Here is a 20,770-nt window from a genome sequence, read left to right on the forward strand (position 1 = left end):
GCCCATTGCGTGGATAGAAGAAAAGAATGTAACGTTCCATGTTCTTTGATATGCCCGCGAGAAATCATTTCATTTTACTATCAGCAATTCTGATGGGAACAGGCAGTACGAATTTGAGATATACCAACCTGAGGTCTGCGTGCATCGGCCGCAGACCAATCATTTCAAGAAACGGCGCTATACACTCCGGAGCGTCTACGATGAGATCTAGGAGTTATCACCGTAGAATTAGCGAAGATGTTATACTATCACAGCCGCAGTCGTTCCCAGCAAACTTAGCTACGATCAGGGCTTCGTCTTCGGCGTTCCCAAGAAGATTGACTTGGATCATTTCGGGTACCCGCACGTACGCTCTATTAAGCTCGAATGGGACTCTGTCAATCAAGCCAAGCAGTAATAAGGTATGATCATGACCGTGAACGGTTGCTAAAACGATCTTGAACAATACACCTCCTTGCGAGTTAATTTGAAACGATCACTCACTATGTTACACAGCCCAAATTATTCACATGAACTTGAACATACCAGACATATGTTGTAGTGAATACAAACTGGAAATTGAAAGGGAACTTCACTAGCGTTTGAGCTTGGTTTTACTTCAATTACGGAGTCTAAAAATAGTACTACCAATGTAATTCTCTCCCGAGACCTTCCTAAGATGACACATTTCAGAGTCTTCCTCGGCGCGCCATCCGTCAGTGATCTCAAAAAACATTCAGCTGTTTCGTACACCTGGAAGACTATCGAGCATTCTTCAGCAGAGGCCTCCCAAGCACTACTATATCCTCCTACAACATCGGAGGCTGCAAGCAGACGAATATCTCTGCTCTACCAGAACATTATATTCGACGACTGTGATGAAGAAGCCCTTGATCAGGAGCGTGTTGACCCGAGCGCATGGCCTGAAGGAAGCCAGGCTTTGATGAATGGTATGTTTATTGCATAGCTCCACGATCGCGAGCTCCACTTCATATACGTGCAAATAGAGCAGACGACGGTGATAACCTGGCCTCCAACCCCTGTTGCAGACACCGTTGATGTACCTTCCTTCCTGCGCGTATCGCAGTCCCAGTCCCAGTCTCAGCTTGCAATGGATCAAACACAGGAAACCACCTTTGTGTCTTACTCCGACGCGTCCTCTATAGCTCGCTTCCCGCATTTTCAGATTAGCCTTCATAAGGTCTCATCTCTTGCATCCCTCTACAACGAAAGAATTGCCAGAGGGAGAAAAGTGAATATATTACTCGCTACGCTAGAGGTGGAAGGCCCTGATACAGTGTGTGTGAAGAAAGGCCCAGACGCAGGGAAAGAAGTTTCTGTTCTCAAAATGATTCTGGGTGATGAAGATGGATCAGTATGCAAGCTCACCGCGTGGCGTGATGTTGCAGAGGCTTGGGGTGCACTGGGCGTCAAGCGTGGAGATATAATTTATCTAGAGAGTGCGTATCGTATCACCCTTGGGATCGCATTGCATGGACCCACGTTACTTCACATCACAGACCTCGCACCAACGTGCGAGCCAGGCAGCTCGATCACCCTTACCGCTTCTCCATATAACAAGCCCACCGCGGAGATTTGCTTTCGCACCATGCCTTACACACGCGAGGATAATCGTCTCCGGCCGGACCTCCGGCTCGGGAAAAGTGACGCCGCCGTCAAGAAGGTCGCTGCACTGACCCAGTGGTTCGAGCGGATGGCCGGGTTGGCGGTTAGTTAGTTGAGCACATGCCCAGCTTGACAGCATCGCTGTGGCTATTCCACATTTGACGTCGATGACTCATAGTCTTAGACGTAGCCACTACAAAGCCACTAGACCTTCGCTGTGGCGCAAGTTACCGGTTGCACTGGCATCATTGTCGCCGGCCCACCGGCCGCGGATCTCGATCGAAGATGTTACTCGGTAATTATGCATGCAGGCTTGCTAGCCCGCAGCTGCACGCAAGTGTTCTTTCATTCATATGTATGCATACACAGCCATCAAGCACCCATGCTTATAATAGATATGTCAATCCGCGATTCGTTCCGTACGCAGGTCAATGCCAAGCACACAGGTCCACACCATGGGCGCCACCGCTTTGGCCACACCATGACCATCAGTACAAAAGCCCACTCTCACTTTATCAGTGGATGTGGATGTGGACGATGGGACACCTCGACGTTGGCACTAGACTATAAAGCTTCCTCATCGTTCTCTTTGCCTGCCAGTGACCCCGTGTAGTGTCATTCGCGGTCATCTAGATCTCGACGAATCCCTCGTGATATGCCCTTTTCAGAACCCGTCTCTACAAGCTTTCTCTCCATTCCTTCCGTGTTTACACGTCTTCAACGCAGCATTAAACTTCGAATGCACGCACCCTCCGTTTCCGAATTCTTCTTGCCGAGTCATCTTACCCTGAAGCGCAGGAGCTCTCTTTCGTCCACCCGTACGCAAAAATCGTCCTTCACTTCCAGGGCCACAAAGCGCAGGTCTTTACTTCCCTCGCTGAAGTTATCTTCATCCTCGTTATCTTCCTGGTCTTCCCGGGACACGGAATCCAGTCCAAAACCTGTGGGCTCTGAGTCAAGTGCCGAATCAACCGCCTCCGATATTATTGTGATACCTGCGAGTCCTATTTGCCCTTCGGTGCTCACATTTGCTGTAGGTTTGTTTCCGTTCAGTTCGATTGATTGATTCTGACCGTTTGACGCAGCCTCCACTCGGGCAAAAAATTACTGATCGGTTTTGGCCCGAAGAAGATCTTGAACAGGATGATCAAGATGAAATATCTGGAAATGGCAGGCTCTCGTCGCCGATGATCGTGAATGTGTTGTCACCTCCTCCATATCACCGACGTGCTCCAAATGCCATCGTGCATCAGGATCACATGCTATCTAGGTCTGTTGTCCAGATTTGGCTTCTTGAAGTCTGAAAGGGCTGACGATGTACTCGCAGTGATAATTATCCTTCGCATTATAGAAACCAGGACGACTCACGCCCTATGCGGTTCCCGTTCTGAGCATAAATTTGTGATTTAGATAAATGGTATCTTACCTCGCGTTAATCAAACCTATCGTCTGCCCCTAGACTAATTTGCATAGTGTATTCTTGCTATATTCTAATGTGTACCCTATCTTGGTTTCCCTTTTGTTACTTCTTAGATGTAATTGTGCAAGTTGGCCTTCCACCGCGCAGGCCTGATTATGTTAACTTGAACCGTCGCTTGACAGGGGCGGTTGCACCTCATCCAACACTATCCGAGTAGCCTCCACAATAATCTCCCATTCTACCTTATGTAGCCTCTCCTCATAAGCTTCTATCGCCTCCCCCTTCACTACCTCCACTCTTCTCTGAATCAACGGCTCCCCGCGATCGACTTCTTTGACCACACGATGCACCATCACGCCCAGCTCATCCACCTCCCCCTTCTGGAACGCCTCAAAGCCTCTTTCAATTGCATGCGCACCATCAAACTGCCCAAACAAAGCCGGATGGATGTTAATCACAGATACCTCCCTTGCAAGCACTTCCTCGCCCTCCAATACCCGCGTCCCCTTAAACACATTCAAAAACCCCTCGCTCACGATGTGCATCCATCCCGCACACACGACCGCATCTGGCTTCGCGCGCAACACAATGCGCGCGACCTCCACATCATAGTCCTCGCGCGTCTTTCCGGGGTTTGATTTAATGAACGGTTGAAGACCGAGGTATGCGGTAGGGATCGGAGGCAAGGCGGTGGAAGCGCGTATCAGACCACGTGCGTTTTTGCGATTAGAAAGGACAAGGACGATGCGGGTATTAGGCAGGGACGATGTGTTCTGTGCATCGATCAGTGCTTGAAGGTTAGTTCCTGTAGTCACGATCTGATATGACAGGATGTACGTTTGTGATTGAGATCAATACTTACCCGCTCCTGAGATGAGGACAGCCAATCGTCGTGGCGACGTTGCTGCAGGGTTTGGATCTTCCATGTCGCTGGAATGGTATTAGCTCTTATCAAAAGGCCATGATATGGATAGCGTACTTTGTGAGCACTTAATCGCGACGTCGTGATAAAGTTTGCAAAGTACCGTTAGGTACCATGTTATTATTGTGGCGTACCTGATTTAGACTTAGCAGATATTCAGCATTTTTGGTCGCGGAGTTCAGCATAAATGAAAGTCCTGTGGATCCCAAAAATAACTTGTTTCTGATAGAAACCCTTGAGCTTAAATGTTGAAGCGGAAAAGCACAATGTTTCCAAGAAGAGCACTAGCTGGGTAAGTTCTCAAAGATGGGAATGAGAATCAGTATTGAGATGGCCGAGCACACCGACAAGGTCCATGGTACATGTAAATCTAGAATTATAAGTAATGAGTAAGGTAGCCAAACGACAAACACGGCGCCCATATCCTGTGATCCTAGGAGGACACCCGCCTTTTACGTCAACGGAGCGTATCTATGTGGTACACTTTTGATTCGACAAAGATGATACAAAACACCAAATGAGTAACGGTAAAGAGCGCAAGTTTTGGTGAGGTCAAAAAGGAGGGTTTCGTTACTCGGTGGTTAGTGTTACATAGATAGAAGACAAAACATACAACGAAAGCGAACGCGTGCAAGTTGATGAAGCTACGCATAATTATAATGATCAAGCAAGTGGTCACTGAGACAAAATGAGAGGAGTGGGTTATCAAAACGTAGACAACAAGATGCGGTCAGAGCATAGCAAGCAGAAGAGAAAGCGATACTTCGTCCTAAAGTCCCAAGGCGTCCGTGCACGGCACGGGAATTGTGTGTATCGCCTTAAAAGCTCATAGGCCTCATATCATCATGCCATATACTCCGCCATTGCCAACGTTTATCGGGGCGCCCAAACCTTGCTTCGTCATCATGGACCCCATGCCATCCTCGACCCTGCCGCTCCACGACCCTGCGATACCAGTGTTGATGTGGAGGTTTCCCAGGCCCAGCCTTTTGGGTAGACCATAATCGGGGAGGGCATTCGCAATCTCGTAGCTCATAGACGAAGCTCCATGGGATGGTGAACCGTATCCAGAGCCAGGGCTGCTGTGACCAGATCCGACGGATGATGTGTCGTCAGCATCGGCGACATACCCCATGGCACCGTGCTGCTGTTGGAACGCGAGCATTTGCTGCCGTTTAAGGTTGGCAAGGGCCATTTGGTCCCCAAAGTGATGTCCGGTCGTTGCTGACGATCCCATGCTGTGCGAGCTATTGGGAGGTGTGATTAAGTTGCGCTGCACCGGAAGTTGTTGGGGATGTTGAGGGTGGTAGGCGTTATACATGTTCGGCCACGCTTTCATGTTATGTTGATCCATAGTGGGATGGTGTTGTTCGATGTAAGGGGCTGTAGCAAAATTCACCCGAGGTTCGTAAATTGAAGGCATCTCCGGGTTCTCGAAGGAAACAGGAGAATGCATCTGAGCGATCATAGGACCGCCCTGCGATGTGGGCGGGCCACGTGGCATCAAATGCGCGATGTTGACGTCAGTGGGGGGCATATTCCCATGTGCATACATGCCGTTCTTGACCATCGGCGCAGAGGGCATGACATCCTCAGTGTCGTCCATGTTATTTGGCATCGAACCAGCGAATTCATCGTCACCCTCATCATATCCGTCATACGCCTGACCTTCTTCATCTTCTTCCATGATAGTTGCAACAATTTCGACTTCGCCGTTGAGGACCATGGAAAAGCCTTCTCCACGAACAGGTTCTTCCACATAGGGAAGACCAGCACGATCACGCCATTCGTTGAGTTCCCGGCGAAGGGCATCAGATTCTTGCTTCAGAGCCCGCAGCTCCCGCGAAGCTAGGAAGCGGTGACGCCTTGACGCGTGAACGTGAGCGATCGAAGAGTTAACGATCGCAGACTTGGAAGGTCTGCGGATCTGCGAAAGATTAGGAAGCAGCGCAGCAAGGTCCTAAAAAGATAGCGTTCGGATCAGCGGTTCTTTTGATCAAGAAAAATGAGGCTTGCCAAGAATCTGCCATTGAGAGTCTCTCTGCGCTGTCTCTCCACTGCGTTGTGAGTAGCACGCCTTTCCGCGGTATTGGCCCGGCGACTGGGCTTTCGTTTGACCTGCGTAACAGCACCATTGGTTGAGGCTGTGCTGGAGCTTTGTGATTGGACGTTATTGTTTTGCTCTGTGGATGATGCCAACGGAAGTGAGAGAGTTTGGCCGGCGGCAGGAGTAATCGGAGTTTGAGGGGGAACAGAACCCTCTACTGAAGCGGGAGAATTGCTAGCAGATGGAGACGAAGAGGAAGCGATTGGAAGAGTTAAAGCCATGATCAACAAACAGGAGTTCTACAAAGGAGAGGTAGAGTATAATTGAGACGATAACACGAGTAAAACAGAAGAGAGAGATGGGTTCCGGTGACAAAAGATGATTAACCAATTGATATTGATTTTACAAGGAAACGGTGATAAGAACAGTAGGGTACGCGAGTTTCCTCAGCGGAGACCTTGACTGTAGGGATTTGCGGGTGGACTAGAAAACGGGCTATATGCAGGTGAAGTTGTGTATAGTCGACAAGCTGCTATAAATCAGAGTCGCGAGCGAGCTCAAGCGTACTACTGATTGGTCCTTTGAGGTATGTGGGGGTCGTTTGAAAGTCGGATTGTGAGAAGCCGGCAAGGGTCGCGAGATCTATAGCAGGTCATTAAAATATCGAGTCTGTGAAAACAAGAAAGACTGACTACAAGCGGGATCCTTGTTAGCGGCGAGGCTTATCGGAGATGAGGGAGAAAAGGGTTTATAGACCTCAAAGGACCATGCAGAGAGAGAGGACTGACAAGTGATGGGGTTGTAAAGTCAGGAAGACGAAGACGACGCTTTCATATCAATCGGCTAACTCCGCATTATTTTATTATTTCCCATAAATCACTAATCCCCTCTCACGTATACCTATCTAACCGATGTCACCAACGCTTGATGCCGAAGATTATTTAATCTTATTTTAATTTGTACCTGTTTGCGTCCGTCCCTATTCATTGACCCATTTGGAAATTCAGTCGGCTTTGCCGCTCAGCAGTGCTGAGTTGCACTGGGCTGCTACAGAATAATACCCGATCCCCGGGCACTCTTTACAATTTTAATACCCTCTTTTACGTTCAATTCGCGTTCTGAACTGAGTTACGTCCTTTGATCGCGGATTTTGACGTTGCAGCGCCTTCGGATCCTCTTCTAGCTAGCCACAAACGGCGTTGCTATCACCACCGAGGGCTTGCAACTCCTGCTGTCTTCCCTCGGTCGATTCCTACTATCAACTGCTCACGGTCTCTAATGTTTCTTTGCCATGTATGTAGACTGTGTTGTCGTTTCATCGAGGTAGTCAGCGCGGCGCGCTGATATATTTTTAGTAAGTCAAGTTGAAGTTCCGACGTTTTTGAAACACACTGACCTGGTAACGTTAATCATAGCATAGCAGTTGCGTCTTGTTCTCATTTAGGCACTGCCGAGGCATGGCAGGGTTAGCTAACATTGCTCCCTCTCTAACACAAATCCCTTGGGAAGTACCCTCACACCCTGTCAAACCTATATTTTGTCTCCCGCAGGCTCCACTTTCTCCGGTATTTTTGTTGTGCTTATTTTCATGCGCCACAGCATTGGTGCAACTTTCTTACAATTAAGTATCAGCGCCCCGCATATTACTCAAGAAGTCATGAGAAGATGCGCAACGAGGCTTCCGAGAAGTTCTACGGCGCCGTATTACCTTGTTTGATAGACATGAGCAGATCCATCAAAAGCGCGAGGACGACGAGGCCGCCGCGGGCGCAGAAACACGGAAAACCGGTCATGTCTTATTATCACAAGCCAGAGTCGTATAAAGGTACCATGACCTGACTAACCTCACTCTGTCGCCTGCAGTCATTATCAACTCACTTGACACCTAGTAGTACTGTAACTCAGCCAACCATTCACACGATGGCAACCATGCAAGACGCCAACTGCGAACTGATATCCGCCGAGGATCAACAACGTAACGTTCTGATGAATGCCTGTCTATCGACTCGACGTCAAGTCAATTCGTCATCAAAATTTGACTTTTCAACATGTTCAAGGATGAGAATCATCGGGGACACTTGTATCTCCGGTGTTGCAAAAAGGGCATACGTGGTTTGTTCAGAGAGAGAAGTAGTGTTGATTGTAACAGAAGCCTAAGGCGTTTCTTTTACCCTAATCATTGGATTTTGAATCGATGACAAGTGACCGGTGACCTTGGTCAGACAAGGTACTCTTGCACCTACACACGCAGCTCCAGCCAGGTCCCGTTGAAGGCGATTCCGACCTGTCAGTGAGAGCTACATGTGATTGTCACCCTCTTTCCTGCAGATCTCCTGAACGTGAAGTTGACCTTGGCAGTACCGGAAACCGGCAGGCCGTAGGCCAGCTGCAGCCAGGAACTATATCTTGTCGTCCACTATGGCCGCTCTGTAAATCACTTTAAACGGGCTTAAGATGTGTATATATGATATATGGCCTTTTCATGAATCCTCTGCCATTCTACCAGAGGTCCAGAACATAAAGTTTATTTTAACTGTTGTAAGGGCGGAGCCAAACGTTCCCCGCGGAAGTAATCCGGATTAATTATTAAGGTCTGGATTTTGGAACCAACTCCGCTTCCGTTCTGCGTTTAACACCAACACGTGACCGCAAGTCATCCAAACGAGTGCGCAGTGAACAACTAGGGCCAAGCAAAAACCTGAGACAGCGAGGGAACGAAAGTAAGCAAAATCACAGAAAATATGATAACACGACAAATGCAATCTCAAATTTCTAGACACCTATGTGAAATACAATCACCTGTTCCAGTGGAATCTTCTTGCGCAACAACTTGACGATAGCCTGCGCGCAGTCTGATGCGCCTGAATCATTAAGCCAGTTGTCATAGAATGCAGATACAATTTCGCCTGCAACATCGTTGTCGACAGACGGCGGCATGGAATCAATAACACCGCGAAATCCGGAAAAATTACATAGCCGCAGCGACGTTGAGACTTCTCTCATCGCCTACAGTGATGTGGCAAGTTGATAGAATGCGGACTCCGGGTTCGGCCAGGCTGATCGGATGATGTCCTTGGTTATCTTTGGCGGCCCGCCGCACATTGCGAATGAAGACTCGACCGGTTTTCTATTTAGCATCCTATGGCGGGCTAGACAGGGCAATTGATTACAAGTTAATTATAGTGCAAAGCACAAACGCGAGGTTATTCCGGAGTGATGTGAAGGATAACACGGTGAATACGGGACGCTGAGCTATGACGGCTAACTAAAGAGCGACATATCTCGGAGCCTCCCTCTGTCAGGGCTCCATTGAGCGGCTTGACCAGTTGCAACAAATTATTGTGTGGGTACATCTTGAGAAATGCGCTATCTCGCGAGTGCCGCCGAGGTCGGGACATCCAAAGTGAGGTAAAAGTGACATGAATTGGAGCTTCCCGCTGCACGCAGGAAAGTTGCGTAATCACATGCAGGGGATGCTGAAAAGCTTGTGTTATCGATCAGAATGATCAAATCGCTCTACGAGGCGCCGAAACTCGGAGACTTTGGTCCGCGGGATATCGAATGGAACGTGGATGAGAGATCGGGCACTGAGGCTCATCAAATCCATACTGACTATCACCGTTAAGCCGCTTGAACAGATTGCGCCAGTGTCAATTGATGGAGACAAACGATCGAGCAGTGTGCATAAACATGCCAACTGGGTCCAAAATATCGCACGGCCTTGCTCTATAGACTATCACCTCTATAGCAGTGGCCAATGTATCATGACGAAAAATATTAATGGAATCTGTAGCAACGCAAGAAATGGCCTTCCTGACAGCATCAAATGGCGCCAAGACGATAATAAAATAGCAACATGCCGACATAGGAATGTCAATGCGGTGTGATAGGCAACCAATGCAGAACTCACATCAAATTTACTGCCCACATCACATCAATCAACTGCAAATCTTATAACCCCCCGCCAACTAAGTAACTAGCTGATTAGCTGATTCGTTGAAACTTGACGTTTTCCTCATATCTACTAGTCAGCAGCTTTTTCGTGTCAGTACGCAAAACTTGAACAAAATGACATCACATCTTCCCTATTACACTGCGAGGAATCCATTGGAGCGGTATATCCGCGACTATGTGCCTGCGTGTCGTGTATCAGGCAAGCGATGAAGAGTTGAGAGCTACGACCCGAAGCTCCGCGGCTGACTAAGCTACGTACTCCGGCCCAGGTCTAGACCATCAATTTGACAAGGCTCCCGCGATCATCATTCTTCAGAATGCAGTTGCCACTAATCCTGAGGGTATGTCTTCTTCATCCAATGTTCTCCATCTTCAGAGAAAACGTCATGGTCGCCACGTGCACAGATTCCGGAGACTGACCGTGTACGGTACTACATGATCTTCCTGCCAATTTCGATGAAGCAAAGTACAACACATCCACTGGTCCGGTCACTCAGGTCACTCAAAGCTGTTTTACTATGTTGCGTTTTTTTCTATCTAGAGGGAAATTGTACCCGCCATTGAAGAATATTCTGTGCGGCAGCAGGGTTGACAACCGATGTCATCTACTTGCATCAACCCCAGTATGTTTGGGACACAAGTAATTCAAGCGTTACTCATACCACGTCGACTACTTTGGAAGGTTTCATTACCGGTCTCCGCCTATGGAATATCAGTGCAAACTGTGGTATCAGTAAGTTTGTGTCGATGGTGTTTGTCTGAATTCGACTGTCAGTTCCCAGGTACGCTGGTGGTGCAAGAATATGCGGCCATGATGATGGAAGCGGAAATAGGAGCTCCTCGGGAAGCGGCTTTCTTCCTTCCATCCGAATATGCCCAGGACCTAGGTCTATCAACCAAATGTATACGAGCTTCTGTAAGTTTCGAAATATGTTCATAGTCATGGACTGTATCTGTTTCTATAGTGATCAAAGATTCGACAAGTATAACTTTCTTAACGCGAGCTTGAGAAATGATTCTTCCAAAATTGACATGCCAAAATTATTCCAGATCTAATTTTTTACGTTCCCACATCACCTACCCCTTTTTTCCAGTCGGAGAATGTCCAACTACTGTGACTCATCACTGGGGTTGCCAAATATCAGATGATCAACTCGCAGGAGCTTGTGAGCAGCACAATTGGGGACACCTTGTACCCCATCTGTTATTCCACGACCAACAGAATCGTTAATCATACGCTTGATCAAACGGAGGTTTTATCTTGAGCTCGTAAGTTTTGTGTTACACTGTCTTTTCCCACCTCTAATGATTCTTTTCAGGGGGGTTCTAGCGTTGTGTTGTTGAATTCTCCGTAACAGTGAGGTAGTTCTTTAAAGATAGTTCACATTGACTTGATATTACTTCACAGTTTCTTTTATTATAGGCCACGGGTATGATACCCCGAACCACCTCTCTTCCCGAGTTAATGGGACAATGTCCATATCGACGATCAGCTGGACTAAGACGTCGCTGACATGGTATGATTTTTAGTTATTCTCGTTATAGTAGTGTTTGTTCTCAGTTGTATACCTCTCCTTTCTCTTGTTGATTTATGCATATAAGTAGCGCACGAAGCTAAGCTTTAGGTAGCTGGGAAGTGTGCTTTCATGCCATCGGCGGAGGACACGACGTGAAACGCCCGCCGTTTGTACTGGATATGCGAATGCCCCTATGAATGCTATACATGTGACCCGAACCTTGTGAATTACGTTGGACTCACACATCCACTGACCATCATATCGACCAGCTGCGGGCTTTGTAACTTCCCGCCATCGAAGCAATTGAGTACTGCGACACACTGTAAGTACCACGGCGTTGGTTTTCCCCATACAAGTGCCTAGAACATTCCGTCTCAGCAGCACGCGATGAGTAAATAAAACTTATTAGGCCCCCTCTACTAGATAGTCTTGTTGACGAGGCTTCCACAATGATCATCGATCATTAACCCTCGGGACGAATTTGTCACTAATCCCGAGGATCCGTCTTTCGAGTCTTCATCCAATGTTTCCTGTCTGCGGAAAAATGCCACGATTCCGACGGGAGACTGTATGGTTGTTGGACCGGCGGATCTCACAAAGCCTTTCTATGAGTTTCGCAGGTGTCGGGAGACCTATCTTCCGAACAATTCAACGACATTTTGCGAAGTTGGCACCCATGATTATTGTGGTATTGCACTCGCACGCACTGCCAACTTGGCCTTTCTTCAAATAGAGCACTCGTACAGAAAGTGAAGACGTAGGAAAATGTACAAGATGAATGAGCAAAGATAGTTTGATACGTACTGTACGGTCGTTAAATTATTCCGGTCTAGGCGGCACTACGATGCCGTTCAGCCTTATTATTACAGCTTCTCTCCTCGATAATGTGGCTAATGGCTGCTTGCGTACTACTAATCTTCCGTTTCTCCCATTTCACTCTCCCACCTCATTCCATACACATGTACACCGCATTTACATGTTGTCTCAGCGCCATTCTACTGGTACCTTCTTGCCACTCACATAAATACAACCCAAAGGCTTTATGTAAAGGCTCTAGACTCTACGTATGTAAAGCGTCATGGCGCATGTATGTTTTTTCCAACCAATTCACCGGAGTCTCACCGATGTTGAAAAGTCTTTAGAAGATGCTAATATGTGATTCCAGTCTCTAAAACTCTTAATCGCGTGTCTTCGAAAACACTTCTTTCAACCTTATCGCTTGAGTTCGAACTCATCAGTTTCGCCTCGTGCCGTCCGACGTCATAGAAGGATAGATTTACAGGCCCAGTCTACGATTCCTCGTATTACGTGTACTGTGTTCAGTACGAGGATGTCGAGGAAATAGTTGTATTGCGGGTCAGCCAACACGCTCGCCAAATAGATATTGAAGCCACTCGCAGAAGAACAATATGGCCACCCCGTGGGTCAACAAGGTCCGCCTTAACTTCCGCAATCCTGCACAGATGTGGGACAAAACAAGGTAAAAAGTTTCCCAAGATGGTCGCAATGTTACTTAGCACAAATTCAAAAGCGCGTCTCCGAATCTCAAGCAGCCTTCTTCCCACCAATCAGACCGGAAACTCCGCAGAGAACGAATGGGCCCCAATTGCCTTCACCGATGAAGTCATATTCAGCAGTGAAAGGGTCTTCCCAGAAAAGGCAGGCGTCGACAACTGAGATGCGGGAAAGTTGGTGTCAAAATCACAGAAGCAAAAGACTCACGTCACTGGCTGCTGAAACTTGGATTTGGCCTATTCTCATACGTAGGTCAAAGATCAGTTCGGATCAGGAAATTGAATAAACGGCTTATGCGAACGAACACCTTTCCTCCAGGATTTGCGGTTATGTCTTCTATATGGTGTATCAGCGCAAAGATTGAATGATGGTTACCTTAAATTCAATATGCTTAGAAACCTTCTCACGGAAAACCCTGTAACCGGCCTGGTTGAACCCGGCTTCATTCCCCTCGCCGAGAATGTTCAGGCCCCTGGGGGTGAAGCCTTGTACGCTGACTTGGAAGGTGTGATCCATAATAAGAGGCTTGATTGATTTTGAAATCTAGTGAGAGACCCTAAATGTGTAAAACAGATTAGTTTGCCAACTCAACTGAGCCACTGGGGCCTGGGGTTTGGGCGTCAATGTCAATATATACGTGAATGATGAAGAACCTTTTATGCTTACGAAAGGCCGATATTATCTGCTATGAGGGTGAAGACTCATTGGCGCAACTACCCAAATTTGGCGAGGTTGGCGGCCCGGGACTCATCCGTGTCTGATAGAACACCTATAATGTGCCTTGTGCGAATCATGACGACGGAGATCCGCGATGCCCGGGAGCTGCGCAAGAGATATGGTGATTTTCGGTATACGAGGCTTATCACGCCTTCGAATAATAGTATGCTCTCCTTTCGTGCCAGACGTTTGATTCTGAAGTTGTTTTGCTTCCTATCGGGATCGGCTCTCGGAAATGTGACGATGTTCCTCCTTGTTGGTTGCTTGGCGTCTCGCTGTCAATGCGGGCAACAAAAACAATAAGATGAGCCGACATAGCGTAGATGAGCGCTATGCTCGCAATGGTTATGGTCAGCGAGAACAGGGGGAAGGTAATAATAGGAATATCAATTGTGGAGCAGCAAGATAAATTTACATCGGACACCGAACCAACTTCTCGGAAAATGCCTCAGGGTCGTAATGGAACTGTTGGCGAATAAGTACCGCCTTACCTTCCTAAGCGCACGAGTCATAATCTTGATCCTCTGTCGTATTCCGTTTGCGTGTACGGGTCTTGCTCGCCCCTTCCGTCTTGCTCGCTTTCTCCGTCTTGCTCGCTTTTCCCGTCTTTTTCGCTGCGTGACTTCGCACTAATGATGTAATTTCATTAACCAACGACAGTTCCGCCTCAAGGACTTCGCTATCGTCGACCAAAGAAAGGCGGTTGAGAGCCGATATCTCCTTGGTCCATATTTCTGTTGCTTCGAAAGTTGGGGTCTCGAGAATGAGAGGAATGTCTTGCGTCCGAGGGTCGGACACAATGTGCCTGAACGTAGAAATGCCAATATGACCGCTAATACGGCGGTAAAAACGCCCATTTTATAAAGAACTAAGTATGGGGCACGCACAGTCCAATATTTTCATGTCGATCCTTTTTTGACCCGAGGGCGGCTTTGGAGTCATTTAAATGCAACCCCTTGAGATATGATAGTCCCACTTCGGTGTCGAACGCGGAGACTGTGTGATTCAGGTCACGTTTGTGTTTCATAGTTCGTATCTGTAGAACTCACGCGTTGCACTAGAGAGTTACATTAGCTGGTGTATAAAACGAATAGTCGACAGACATACTTCCATCCAGCTTTTGTTGAAATGTCGTATCCCTGAAATCACGGTGAAAAGTTTGCGAGACAGAGAATGAAGCCCTTACTGCAGCGAACGCATGACCTAAATGCGACCTGTCAGTAAGAACAAGCACAAAGGCCGAGACGAACATGTATCAAGGCAAACGCCTACTCGTGTCTTGTCCTCGACGCGGTCGATGATCTCCTTCAGCTCTGAAAACTGAGAGCCTATGACATTTCCTGAACCTGCCTATTTTGAACGGATGAAATGAGGATAGTCGATATTCCAAGAGCCGTATAAATGCACACCATGTTCTCGATGACAATTGTTATATATTTCGTTATTTTGTGAGCGTTGTTGATACATTCAGCGATCAGGGCTATCGATTCTTCTTTTGTGGCCTGCCCAACGGTCGAGCCTGGACTTCAGTAATGTGAGCTTGATTTTGACGGGAATAGGTTAGAATGATGGACTCACTGGAAATTATACAGCTCGAGGCCAAGCTGTTCGCACCGCTGAAGATCATCAAGGAAACAGTTGAACGATTTCTGCCTCTTCTCCCTAAAATCAGACAGCCATCATCATAAACCCACAAATCGAAAAGGCGAGCTCATACTCACTCGTCCGGGTTTCCCAGATTAACTAAATAACTACCATGGGGAAGGACGTGTTTTGGCGAATACCCAAACTCTTGCATTCGACTCTTGAACGCATCGACGCTGTCAGCGGAAAGTGGTGCGGAATCCCATTTTCGTTGGGACTTGACGAATAGAGCGAATGCGTTAGCGCTGTACGGGTTTGATGTTCAACGTTCAGCACTTCAACAAAGAGAGACCAGCACGAAACGCGTCTCTCACCCAACCATCGCTGCATTTCGAACAGCATTCTCAATCCCTCCTGCAGCTGATACATGCGCTCCGATTTTCCACAAACCGGAGACACGTACTGGAAAGTCTTCCGTCATAGGTTTATCCTTCGTCTTTGTCCGCTTCTTGCGGCGCGGGGGTTCTTTCGTGGCTAGAAGTTTCATATTTAGTCACCAACCAGGAAATGAAGTCGGTTCACAGTCTCACAGGCACCATTATCTGACTCGTCTGCTAATGCTGTTCTTTGACGTTTGGAGGACTCCGGGTGAGAGTCGGGTGACGTCAAAGGAATTGATGCAGCGACGGCAGTAGATCTTCTAGTCTGAACCATAAGGTTCGTCGGAATGAGAACCCTTGTTTGCTTAAGTGATGAGAACGATATGCAGGGTGCAGGTCTGATATGAGATAACGCTGCTAGCATCCGAATCCAAAAGTCGCAAGATTTGAAAGTCAATAGTTGTTCCATGTAATACACCCGCGGCATTTCCCGGCCCCCAACAACAATCTACGACTTTCGAAATATTTTATGTGGATCACAAGTTGCTCAGAAAAATAAGGTGTAGATGCATCCTGACTTCACTAAATGCGAAGTGTTTCAGATAAATATAGGTGAGGGGAAGGTGTAACGTAAATGGGCAGGCAGGGGCTGTTCTATGAAACTATGTATATCATTCTCCAGTGGACCTGGGAAGTTCCGCCGTTTTCGCGAATTCGAATCATCGTGTTTGCGTTCACGTTTTTAGAACACAGGGACCATGTTGTAATAGGGGGTTGTGATTAGATCATGTTGCCGATCCTCTTCGCAAGAGGGGGGGAAATACGACATTGTGCAGGAGTTGACCGTTGACCGGTCGACGTGAAATGATCCGATGGTGGTTCTGTGCCGGGTTGATCCAGATTGAAATATTGAATGGACCGACTACTTACTATAGTGCAGCTAGAAACTCAAGGAACTACTTCTGTTTCTAATCGGGAGGCTGCATGCATATAATTTATGTATGAGGTAACTGTTATCAATCGCCACGCACCAGTAACGACCATTGAGAACTATGTTATGTCTCGGTGGGACCTTTGACACACACGAGTACTTTGTCTTCCTCCAGTGTCTTGCACGGCGTTCGCTATCGTCTATGACAAACCCAACATCCCGATTCCTAAACATCAATCCTATAAATTCATCCAACATTACATTTCGTGATACGAAGCATGGAATTTCCCGGGGATGTCCCAGCAAGAATTATTCCCCAATTTGATGCCGGTATCGCCATTAATATTCTGGTTGATGTGCTTCTGCATTTCTAACACAGGGTATATGACACTTAATGCTGGCTCCGATAGCGCACCTAAAGGGTATTTCCACATCACCTGAGCCACTTCGCTCCCCGAAAGCTCGGTATGCCCACTCATAACGCGCTTTCATATCAAATTTCGGAACTGTAAATCTCAGTGAGGTCGGATTACTAGGGGGATCGGTGCCTGTACGTCTTCTTGCGACATAGTAAACTCGTCATGAATTTTTTTAAGCGTGTGTATGGGATTCGACAGAGCGGGTTCTATGTGCCAAGACAAAGTTGATGATGAATGGGGTTAATTGTGATGGGGTATCTGCGGGCGGGTACATGGTAGATGAGTGATTAGATCTCCGAGGGTATGTGGCGTACCAGCACGTTATGCATTCCATGTATGACAGTAGTAGTTGCGGTACCCTATTTCACATTTTGACATCATATAGTGGCAGGTGGGACAAACGAAGCGACTCACGAGGTTTGTACTTGTTGATGAATGGAGTATGTACGCTGAAAAGCGCAGTAATTGGTATAAATCGCAAATAAAGAGACGGTCAAGGACCTCGTGCGTTTACTACGGACTTGGCATGAGGGCATGACTTGAGAAAAAAACACAGCCCGAAGCTGTGCATAAAATTTGATACGTGGTATGCGCAGCGAGTACTAGGACGTCGCGCAAGAAAACTAGGGACATGAGGGGCATCGTGTTCGTTGGGTCATAAGATATAGTACTACGAAGCTGTGCATAAGCAGTCAGGGAATAGTTGCAAGGAGATAAGACCTCGTGCCTTTCCTATTTGAATATGTGGATGGGCTATGTATACCAGTCTTTCGTTAAGGACATCACAACGGCAGGTTGACTCGGACATGTAGTCCGAAGCTGGTGTCAGTCCGACCTTCTACTCGGACGTCACCAAATAAAGACCTCGGAGAACGGAACCTTGCTTTCGTTGTGAGTGAAGCGCCCAGGGCATTCCGACTTGGAGAGGGTGAGAACCAATAAGGATAGGTGAATGAATAATAGGGGTGGAGGGAATGAAGTATATGTCGGGGGAGATAGGTAGGTGCATAAGATGGAAAATCAGAATAGCGAAACCGACATGATGGAGTAAGGATCGGATATTTGCTTCGGCGAGGCCCGAAGTTGAAGGAAGGGGAATTTAAAGGAATTAGTGCATTGGAGGAAGGATGATGGGAATGCCAGCAAGGTTTGACCAGGTTCTACATAAAGAATTACTGAATCGATAGCTTGGCTGGATAGTGACCGGTGAAGGAATTTGGTCTAGAGCAAGTACTAGCAGTAGTATCGCCGTCGAGTGCGGTAGTCGGACACTCGGGACCGCTTGAAGTTAAGCCTGGCCTGGAACTTTAAGGCGCCTATTGAACAGTACTTTAGTCAAAAGTTCTAGACTCTTTTACCGACTAATTCTTCCATTGATACTTACTTGATCACCACTACCATCGTCCATCGACGTCGGCGAGCGTGGGTTTGAAGAAACCGTGAGTTTACTTGTGTTTGGGTTTTGACCTTTACAAGATACACCCTTGCGATTTGAATAAATCAATTGGTACCTACAGCCATGCACATGGACCACCACCACACCTCTGCAGCTAGTACAACAGGTCCTCCTTACTCTTCAGTTCGTTTATTTGCTTCACATCAGTTACCACCACCACAAGTTCAGCTACCTGCTATAAACCTCCCTCAGCGTGCATCAGCCACAACGCTCCCTCCCATGGCTGCAATGAACTCTTCGCCCTATCGCCACCCTTCTCCAGTATCATGGGGCGCATCATCATCATCAATCCATCGCACTTCAAATTCAAGAGAGGATGTATCAATTCATTCACAACGAGAGATGAGGCAGATGAAGAGAGAACCCACTCACCAGATCCACTCAGTCCCCCCACTCAAAGAACAGGAAGATACCATGCCAGCAACAAGCGATTTCGTTAAAAAGCTATACAAGTACTTCTTCTCTTCTTTCTTTACCGTCACAACTTTTCATTTTTGTCCTACAGAATGTTAGAAGACCATACATTCTCCCATGTCGTCTCATGGGGTCCACAAGGTGACTGCTTCGTCGTAAAGGTCTGTATTCTCTTCCAATTACTATCACTTCCATCAATCTTCGTTTACCCAGGACATGAACGAATTCACCAAATCTATCCTCCCACGCATGTTCAAGCATTCAAATTTTGCCTCCTTCGTCAGACAACTCAACAAATATGATTTTCATAAAGTGAGCCTTCGGATCTCGAACTTCTTTCTTTCAATCCTTTCCCCCTTCCACTGTTCCTTCTATTTTTATACCCCTACACCTCGAGTTCTCCATCGTCCCCTCCCATCACGCGACTTCTTGCATCCCCCCTCATATCGCCTATCAAAGGCAATACAATCTCCTTTATCTCAGAGATCCGCATTCCATTCTACCATAGGAATCCCCCATCTCCAACTCGGCCTTATCCGTCGATCTTCGGTTCGATCCGAGGCTTCTACTACCGCCTCTACCTTGTTCAAGACATCCGACAGTTTTTCCGTGCATTGGCACCCTTTTCGTAATTGGTCGTTGCCACAGGGGTCCTTGACGTGACTTGGCAGAATCACGTTGGTTCCTTCTTCATCTCCGTGAAGGCAGCCTCCAAACGCCATACATTCCTCCAGCCCGTGACAAGACGTACTTGCTACACGATCCACCACTCCACCTCCTTGCCTATCTTACCTCCTCTTAACCTCGTTCTGTTCTCCCATACTAATCCTTCTAAATCAGGTAAAAACATCCGATGACGCCCAATTTGGCGAACACAGCTGGACATTTCGACACCCTGATTTCCATGCCGACAGACGCGACGCCCTCGAAAACATAAAGCGCAAAGTCCCTGCTGCACGTAAATCTATTCCTTCCGCCTCTAACGGGGGTCTCAGCGGTGGCAGAGGAGCAAGTTCCGGCAGCCCCGTCCCAGGCGAAACTACTAACGCCGAAATAGCATCTGTGCAATCGCACATCAGCGTCCTGCAAAACTCGTACCAATCGCTCTTTTCGTCGCATGATACACTCTTGACATCCCACGAGACTCTACGAGGACAGACTGATTCTTTACTTGCCTCCCATTCATCTTTACGCGCTCAGAATGATAATCTTTTCGCTACGAATGAGAGTCTGAGGAATCAAATCGGGAGGGCTGAAGAGCGGATTAGGGTGTTGGAGCGTCAGTACGGGGACGTACTTGTTGAGATGGTCAATTTTCAAAAGGGGATGGCGCAGCAGGATGGCTTGATGCAGGGATTGATACAGTATTTTTTAGGGGAGGGAGGTGAGTGTCTTTGATTGAAACTTTATTTTTATTATTATGTCCCGCCCCGCCCCTCTCCGCTTTCCCATTTCTTCCCTGTACCTTTTCAAATGCGATCCCCAGTGGAGATGAAGATTCGTCCGTTTGCAATGCGCTAGTCGTGGTCGTATAATCTAGGCATTGATGATGAGGCCTCGATACCCAGTTTGATGGGTCTACTAGGCACCGAGGACGCGGGTGCATTTTTGCGCTGGTAACGGGCCTGATTTTCTATGCCTGGGCCTGTCCTTCTTCTCGTGTACTTGTGTTTTCCCTCGTTAATACATATTGCTGTGCCCCAGGTAAACCTAAAGACCCCTCAGACGCTACCTCCCAAACTGCCGCCGGGTCTTCTACTATCGCTTCAGCACCCCTCGCTCCAGCATCGGTGTCTCAGTCTACTGTGTCTCAACCCCCACCTCAAACTCCCATACGCAGCATATCTCAAACCTCAACAACACCCATCGCGCCTAGCATGACTCCCAGC

The 20,770-nt window shown here is 47.6% G+C and overlaps 7 protein-coding genes across 7 annotated transcripts; 4 read left to right on the top strand and 3 right to left on the bottom strand.

Moving 5' to 3' along the window:
• The first annotated feature begins 641 nt into the window (after window positions 1-641).
• F5147DRAFT_442600 (uncharacterized protein) lies at window positions 642-1,989 on the top strand. The gene is made up of 2 exons (XM_041429893.1): window positions 642-929; window positions 987-1,989. The coding sequence occupies exons 1-2, from the start codon at window positions 659-661 to the stop codon at window positions 1,715-1,717; spliced, it is 1,002 nt and encodes a 333-aa protein (XP_041286417.1). The 5' UTR covers window positions 642-658; the 3' UTR covers window positions 1,718-1,989.
• Window positions 1,990-3,090, top strand: F5147DRAFT_442583 (uncharacterized protein). The gene is made up of 3 exons (XM_041429892.1): window positions 1,990-2,638; window positions 2,691-2,875; window positions 2,933-3,090. The coding sequence occupies exons 1-3, from the start codon at window positions 2,261-2,263 to the stop codon at window positions 2,994-2,996; spliced, it is 627 nt and encodes a 208-aa protein (XP_041286418.1). The 5' UTR covers window positions 1,990-2,260; the 3' UTR covers window positions 2,997-3,090.
• On the bottom strand, window positions 3,072-4,128 carry F5147DRAFT_724204 (phosphoribosylglycinamide formyltransferase). Its single transcript, XM_041439024.1, has 2 exons — window positions 3,888-4,128; window positions 3,072-3,830 (listed from the first exon to the last, which is right to left on the bottom strand). The coding sequence occupies exons 1-2, from the start codon at window positions 3,949-3,951 to the stop codon at window positions 3,184-3,186; spliced, it is 711 nt and encodes a 236-aa protein (XP_041286419.1). The 5' UTR covers window positions 3,952-4,128; the 3' UTR covers window positions 3,072-3,183.
• A 654-nt stretch (window positions 4,129-4,782) lies between these two features.
• F5147DRAFT_748169 (uncharacterized protein) lies at window positions 4,783-6,275 on the bottom strand (the record flags this gene model as incomplete). Its single annotated transcript, XM_041440030.1, has 2 exons — window positions 4,783-5,907; window positions 5,964-6,275. The coding sequence occupies 2 exons, from the start codon at window positions 6,273-6,275 to the stop codon at window positions 4,783-4,785; spliced, it is 1,437 nt and encodes a 478-aa protein (XP_041286420.1).
• A 3,787-nt stretch (window positions 6,276-10,062) lies between these two features.
• On the top strand, window positions 10,063-11,676 carry F5147DRAFT_764354 (uncharacterized protein). Its single transcript, XM_041440698.1, has 8 exons — window positions 10,063-10,138; window positions 10,218-10,289; window positions 10,354-10,468; window positions 10,532-10,681; window positions 10,731-10,864; window positions 10,889-10,931; window positions 11,043-11,114; window positions 11,357-11,676. The coding sequence occupies exons 2-8, from the start codon at window positions 10,266-10,268 to the stop codon at window positions 11,476-11,478; spliced, it is 660 nt and encodes a 219-aa protein (XP_041286421.1). The 5' UTR covers window positions 10,063-10,138; window positions 10,218-10,265; the 3' UTR covers window positions 11,479-11,676.
• Window positions 11,677-14,192: 2,516 nt separating this feature from the next.
• F5147DRAFT_748170 (xylose isomerase-like protein) lies at window positions 14,193-15,995 on the bottom strand (the record flags this gene model as incomplete). Its single annotated transcript, XM_041440031.1, has 9 exons — window positions 14,193-14,529; window positions 14,585-14,693; window positions 14,805-14,900; window positions 14,948-15,047; window positions 15,107-15,221; window positions 15,276-15,359; window positions 15,419-15,586; window positions 15,656-15,815; window positions 15,872-15,995. 9 exons carry the CDS (start codon window positions 15,993-15,995, stop codon window positions 14,193-14,195), a joined length of 1,293 nt encoding a protein of 430 aa, XP_041286422.1.
• A 2,823-nt stretch (window positions 15,996-18,818) lies between these two features.
• On the top strand, window positions 18,819-20,279 carry F5147DRAFT_586503 (winged helix DNA-binding domain-containing protein; the record flags this gene model as incomplete). Its single annotated transcript, XM_041431932.1, has 5 exons — window positions 18,819-18,919; window positions 18,973-19,042; window positions 19,095-19,193; window positions 19,722-19,961; window positions 20,109-20,279. The coding sequence occupies 5 exons, from the start codon at window positions 18,819-18,821 to the stop codon at window positions 20,277-20,279; spliced, it is 681 nt and encodes a 226-aa protein (XP_041286423.1).
• Between the last annotated feature and the right edge of the window lie 491 nt (window positions 20,280-20,770).

The sequence above is a fragment of the Suillus discolor genome, assembly GCF_016758755.1.
Source record: "Suillus discolor strain FC423 chromosome Unknown F5147scaffold_99, whole genome shotgun sequence".
NCBI lineage: Eukaryota > Fungi > Basidiomycota > Agaricomycetes > Boletales > Suillaceae > Suillus > Suillus discolor.